Source organism: Brassica napus, chromosome C4 (genome assembly GCF_020379485.1).
Source record: "Brassica napus cultivar Da-Ae chromosome C4, Da-Ae, whole genome shotgun sequence".
NCBI lineage: Eukaryota > Viridiplantae > Streptophyta > Magnoliopsida > Brassicales > Brassicaceae > Brassica > Brassica napus.
In genome coordinates, this window is record NC_063447.1 from 15,724,271 (window position 1) to 15,730,345 (window position 6,075).

At 38.9% G+C, this 6,075-nt stretch overlaps 1 protein-coding gene across 3 annotated transcripts; it reads right to left on the minus strand.

Annotated features, from left to right (window-relative positions):
• Nucleotides 1-640: 640 nt before the first annotated feature.
• On the minus strand, nt 641-2,190 carry LOC111205436 (protein transport protein SEC13 homolog B-like). 3 transcript variants are annotated; one of them, XM_022701242.2, is made up of 2 exons: nt 2,032-2,190; nt 641-1,700 (listed from the first exon to the last, which is right to left on the minus strand). In XM_022701242.2, the coding sequence occupies exon 2, from the start codon at nt 1,675-1,677 to the stop codon at nt 769-771; it is 909 nt and encodes a 302-aa protein (XP_022556963.1). In that variant the 5' UTR covers nt 1,678-1,700; nt 2,032-2,190; the 3' UTR covers nt 641-768. The 3 variants fall into 3 exon arrangements, with proteins under 3 accessions (XP_022556963.1, XP_022556965.1, XP_022556964.1); XM_022701244.2 differs by having other exon boundaries at nt 641-1,691; nt 2,032-2,178; XM_022701243.2 differs by having other exon boundaries at nt 641-1,697; nt 2,032-2,162.
• Between the last annotated feature and the right edge of the window lie 3,885 nt (nt 2,191-6,075).

Below are 6,075 nucleotides of genomic sequence, written 5' to 3' on the forward strand. Positions count from 1 at the left end.
TTGATCGAGCAATTAACATGTTTATGAACATCTCTAATCACAGTCTATTTTCTATTTTGATATGAACTTTGGAGTAAAATCTTCTCAAACTTTACTTATTTATTTTCATTCTATAATAAAGTAAAATACGGTCTCCAAAACTAGAATAATGAACTAATTTTCTTTCTAAAATGGAGTAAGAGTGTGAACAATACTTAATTCTATATTTTTATTATATGTTTTGAGAAGATCCAAAGTATGCAGTTAAATGGCAATATCACTAGGTACTTCAGTGATCTAAGCCATACAGTCAAGACCATGAAACATCTCTTGAGCTCGAGTATGTTATCCGATATAAGTATGCACGCAACAAAAATTGATTGCGTCTCCAAAACTACTTTTTGAAAGTAACCCTTCGAACCTAACACAAAACCTTAGAAATAATCTTATACTCTACAATCAAGTCAACTACTAACTTGTAACATTTTCTTACCCTATAATCTTAGAAATAGCCTTTAACATCATATTTTTTACGTATTAACTTGTAACATTTTGTATACTAACTTTGTATTATGATATTACCTAATACAATCAATAAACTGTTTAACCAGGAAAAAAAAAGGAAGAATTTATTTCTTGAAAATCGCCAAGGAAAAAGATTAAAAAATGACCAAATGTCTCGACCAAAATTAAGTAAACCACATCCACACTCCCTCGCAAAGGCTCAGGATAGAAAGAGTCTTTTATTCCGTTCCTTTGTAAGAAATAGCGAATCATATAAAAGAAAAACTACGGCTCCAGGGCGGTGACTTGTTGCCATTCTCCATCAACAGCCTCTTTCCACACCGTCACATTATTGTTCCCATCAGACACAGCCAACAAGTTACCAGTCAAGGACCACGAGACCCGCCACACCGGAGCCTTAAAGTCATTCAGAACCTTACCTTCCCACTGCTCACCTTCTTTCCCCACCGTCCATATAACCACTTTCCCATCTTGCGAGCCACTAGCTATGGTGGACTTAGGGAGACCCAAGTTGGGCGCCCAAGCCACACCACGCACCCAGTCAGTGTGCTTGTGAAGAGCCGGGAAGCAATCCATCTTCCAAGACCCGTTAGAGAGCTTCCACACTTTCACCGTATTATCACACCCACCAGAAGCCAGCTTGTAAACGGGGTCGAGCAACCCGGAGCTGACAAGAGCCCCAGGCGCAGTGGACGGGGCCCACGAGACCGAAGTGACACCGACAGGATGCGCTTGGTCAATCTTCGTCGTGTCCCAGCCACCGTCGCCGCGGCCTGTGAACACCGAGATGTTTCCGTCAGATGAACCGCAGGCCAAGGATAGCCCGAGCTCGTAAGGAGCCCAAGCGATGGAGTTGACCGAAGTTTTGTGGTCCGTGAAGACGTGGGCCTGTGTCCACTGGTTTTGGCTGCCTTCTTTCCAGAGAATGACTTGACCGTCATAGGAGCATGAGGCTAGCATTGACCCGAACTTCGGGTGGGCCCACGCGACCTCCCAGACGGGACCGCGGTGGCCTGTTAGTGTAGCTAGGTGCTGGGATGCGCCGTTGTTGCTGACGCCGGTGATCTTGATGGTGCAGTCAGACGAGGCGGTGGCTACTCGCTTCCCGTAGTAATCCATTTGCACGTCGTGGACGGTGTCCTCGTGACCTGTTTCAATCTTCTGACCCGGCATGGTTTTTTCTTTCCCTGCTTCTTCTTAAAAATCAAAACTGTTAAATAAGAACACCCAACATGGCATGGCAGTAAGCTCTTAGATCGAAACTCGAGCCGCCGATGATCACTAATTTTTGCTAATCGAATCGATTGCAACACACAAATCGAATGCAATTCGAAGATTGGCAGAAATGGATGCGAATGTTGAGAGCTGATTCTAGAATTTCGATTCAATTAGACGTAGCACGAGATCAGAGTCACGATATCAAATAAAAATCGATCACAATATCGACCGAGAGAGAGAGAGAGAGACAGACAGAGTCAGAGAGAACAAGGCAATGCGCAGAAACAACTCAGGGAAGAGAGATCGTACCTGAACGCACTGTTGATCGACGGAGAAGAAAACGCTTTGTGTGAAGCAATCTGGATTAGAGTTTGTATAAGTAAGCTGATTAAAATCTGGCGAAAAAATAAGCTAACCGTAATCCAGACTTTAAACCGAGTGGGTCACATATTAAACCGGATACTCGTTTGATTCAAGCCTCTTTGCTAATGAAACTCCAGAATAAGTGCTTGATCAGAAGAAAAGACAATATCATACTTCTCTTTTTGGATTCAGAATATTTGATACTTGATTCAGACTGATCTTGAACTTGTATGAGTATACCTTTTTTCATCATCTGATTTTCATTAGTAACACTGGATAGATAGAATACACGATCAAAATATCAAAGGACCGTGAAATCCATAGAATCTCTAGAAACCAAACCCAAAAGAGAAAATCAAAAGCTTAACCAAACGGGATACATACAAGAAAGATTTACGCCCACAGACACAATTCATCTTATGAATTACACTTTAAGCCACTTTAGTTATAGTGGACACTTTCTCTTAGTGCAATGTCTAGCTTAACCCTCAACTCTTAGTGAAAATGGGTTTCATGAATTCTCTAAGCAGAATAACTGGTTCTTGGTTTTCCTAACTAGTAACAATAAAACAAATAATAGATTTTTCACTCTCATTTTGTAGATTCCAAGAGACAAAGTTTATCTTTCTCTCGACTTCTTGTAGATCTAAAAACTCAAACTTCAGAAACCCTAATCAACTTTCTAAAAATCAGATCCTCTCCGGCGATAGTCGATTTCGTCATCAACCAAGGCCAACCACCGTCGATTGAGAAAAACCCGCCATGGAAGGTGATTTACGTTTCGTACTATGTCTCCGCCGCCGTTGTTTCTTCATGGAAGGTGATTTACGTTTCTTCATGGAAGGTGATTTACGTTTCGTACTATGTCTCCACCTCTAGCTTTCACTCGATCTGAGACTGCTCCGCCGGATTAGCCTCTCCAGCTCTTCATCCTCGACCATTGGTGAGTCACACCATGAATCCATAAACTCCAATCCATTCTCAATCGTGTTTCTCTGTTCCTAATTTCATAGATATATCTAATAGATTCATATATGAAAAGTTAGTTTCTTGTCTGATTGTGGTGGTGGATGCCGCGATGGTAGATGCCGTGGTGGCAGATGTAGATACGGAAGTAGAAGACGTGAAGAGGAGGAGGTGGTTGTGGATGCTGTGATGGTGGATGCTATGGTGGTGGATTTGGATACAGAGGTGGAGGACATGAGGAGGAGGAAGTGGTGGTTTAGTTTTGTCTGAGTTCTCGATATAAACCTCAACTCTATGTTCTTCTGTTTAAATCTGTAGAAAAGTTTTATCCTTTATTCTTCAACTCCGACATTCACTTGCCACCTATCCTTGATTCCTCACCACTTCACAACTTGTCTGACCACTGCTCGTCGCACAACCACACAATCCCCGTCCACACATCGCCCGAACACACACTTCGCAACCACTCCACTCCTGACCACACATCGCCCGTCCCTCTGACCATAAAGCTGCCAAACAGCTGACGCCTAACCATGACTTACCCGACCACAACTCACCCAAACCACAACAACCTTAGCAACCCGCCTCATGTCGCCACACATGATACACCTAATGGACACCTTTTGTTTTGCTCTTAATGTGCCGTTAGGCTTATGTCTATTCATGTACTTTAATTCCACGAACTGAGTATGTGTGGCTCTTTTGGTATTTAACTAACATATTACATATTCATGCCTACCTTCATCTCATGTCCACAGCTGCGTGTCCACTACAAACCTAACCACTGATTCAATACGCACACAACGGCTTCACATGCATCCACGCCAATCCCATCCAAGTCAAAGTAACAGCCTTGCCCACCAAATTGTGTACACAGAATTTGCCCACATAAAATTTTGTAACATTTTCATGTCCATATAAATTGTATCCACAGAAAGTTGTATAAAAGAATACGAAGTTTGTAACGTTATAGAGTTATAGCGAAATCTGCTTACCTTCTCTCGCACCATCTACCAAACACCCTCGTAGCACTGACATATTCGCTGCCGTTAGATCTTTTAGCTTTTAAACAGATCCAACGACTAAAAACAATTAACTTTATCCCATACACCTACTTTTTGACTTAACCCCTTTGTCATTTATTGCAACTGAACGGAAACTTAAGAATTTTAAGTTTGATTCTTTAAAAGCAACACACTTCTCTTTAGACAAAAGGAGGGTTATTTTTGTCCGAAAAATTACAGTTGGCCAAAGAATGTGTGCCAACTAGAGAATGTGTCTATTAAGGAAAACAAAAGTCACAATGTGTCTCTCAATGTAACTCTCTCTACATACAAATGCAAATCTCCAAAATATCACATTTCTAAGTTTATGTAACAAAAATAACCTTAAAAAAACTAAAATGACCAAAATAACATTTTATCTTTTGAAAGATTTAAATTTTTTTTTATTTTTCAAAATTTGAAATCTTATCCCAAAACCCCTCTCCCCAACTCTAAACTATAAACTCTAAACTCTAAACTCTAAATCCTAAACCCTAAATCCTAAACCCCACCTCTAAACCCTAAATCCTAAATCCTAAACGCTAAACCCTAAATCTTAAACCCCATCCCTTAACTCTAAACCCTAAACCCTAAACCCCACCCCTAAACTCTAAACCCTAAACTCTAAACCATAAACCCTAAACCCTAAACCATAAATCCTAAACCCCACCCCTTAATTCTAAACCCTAATGTCTAAATTAATTTACCATTAGGGTATAAGTATATATTTATCTCTTTTGATAAAACATTAAGTGCTATTTTGGTCATTTTTATTTTTAGAGGCTATATTTGTGATAAAAAAATTTCAGTGCTATGCTAGTCATTTTATCTGCTAACAAAGACTAAAACTGAAACAAACACTAAATAAAACAGTAACTAAATCCAAGAACAATCCATCAAATAAGATAATATAACTTAGACTTACTTACCTTTGACTAGTCGTAATTCTTGCATTGAACTAAACAAAGAACATGCAACGCATAAGACTTCTTAATGAAAAGAAGAATGAACTTCGCGATGACAACACTGAAACCAATTTGATGAACCCAAGACTTTTAGAACCTAGAAAAAACAACACCCCAGAAGAAAATCCTCTACTTAACTGCACCTTTGTCTTGAAGCCACTAAATCTCAACCTCTTTATATTGTTTCAAGAAAGAAAAACCATTGAGGAACAGCATGAGCAGAAAACAAATCGAAAAGATCATCTATTCAAAGGCAATGCCAATGACTCTGTAGTAGCTGGGAGATGGGGAGGTAGCTTGAAACAAGCGTCTTCTCAAATATGATAACTTTCGTTCTGGTCACACCACACACCACCAAGTCATTGCTTCGACGTTGCTGAGATAAAGACTAACTAAGACAAACTCTAAAATCAACTACTCTCAATCAACAAGCAAATAACAAAAAAAAAACAGAACAGATGAAACACAAATATTGCCAAAGCAAACAAAGAAAACTATACAAGATCAAATACCAAACAGAAGTTGTCACGTCGACAAAGCTAAATCCACAAATCTGAGAATAAATCATAGCAAAAGTTTCAAATATGCTAAGAGATAGAGAAAAGATGTAGAAGTAAGAAAAAAAATTACAAGTACAAAAATGAAAGAATTGGCCCTGCTGTTGTTTAAGGGTGTGACTGGTTCAAACGCAGCGGTTGCGGTTGCGGTTGCGGGAGTTTGTGGATGCGGGCGGTTGCGGTTTCTAGCGGTTTTAAGAGATTTGTACGACTGGTACTGCAGTTAAAAATTGGTGTGTTTACGGGTGACTTATGACTGGTTAACTACCAAATGCGGTAATAGTCAAATAATAAATTAACAATATTTAAATTTAATATAATTATAAAAATATCAAAAATCATAAAATTATAATAAATATAAAATTTCTATTTAGAAAGTTATAATTTTAATTTTTGAAAATTTATTGAAATTGTTTTTATTATAAAATTTTTATAATATTAATTAAAATATAATAAATA

Bases quoted from the DNA above. Each gene is read 5' to 3' on its own strand.
- LOC111205436 (XM_022701242.2), bottom strand. From the start codon at position 1,677: ATGCCGGGTCAGAAGATTGAAACAGGTCACGAGGACACCGTCCACGAC.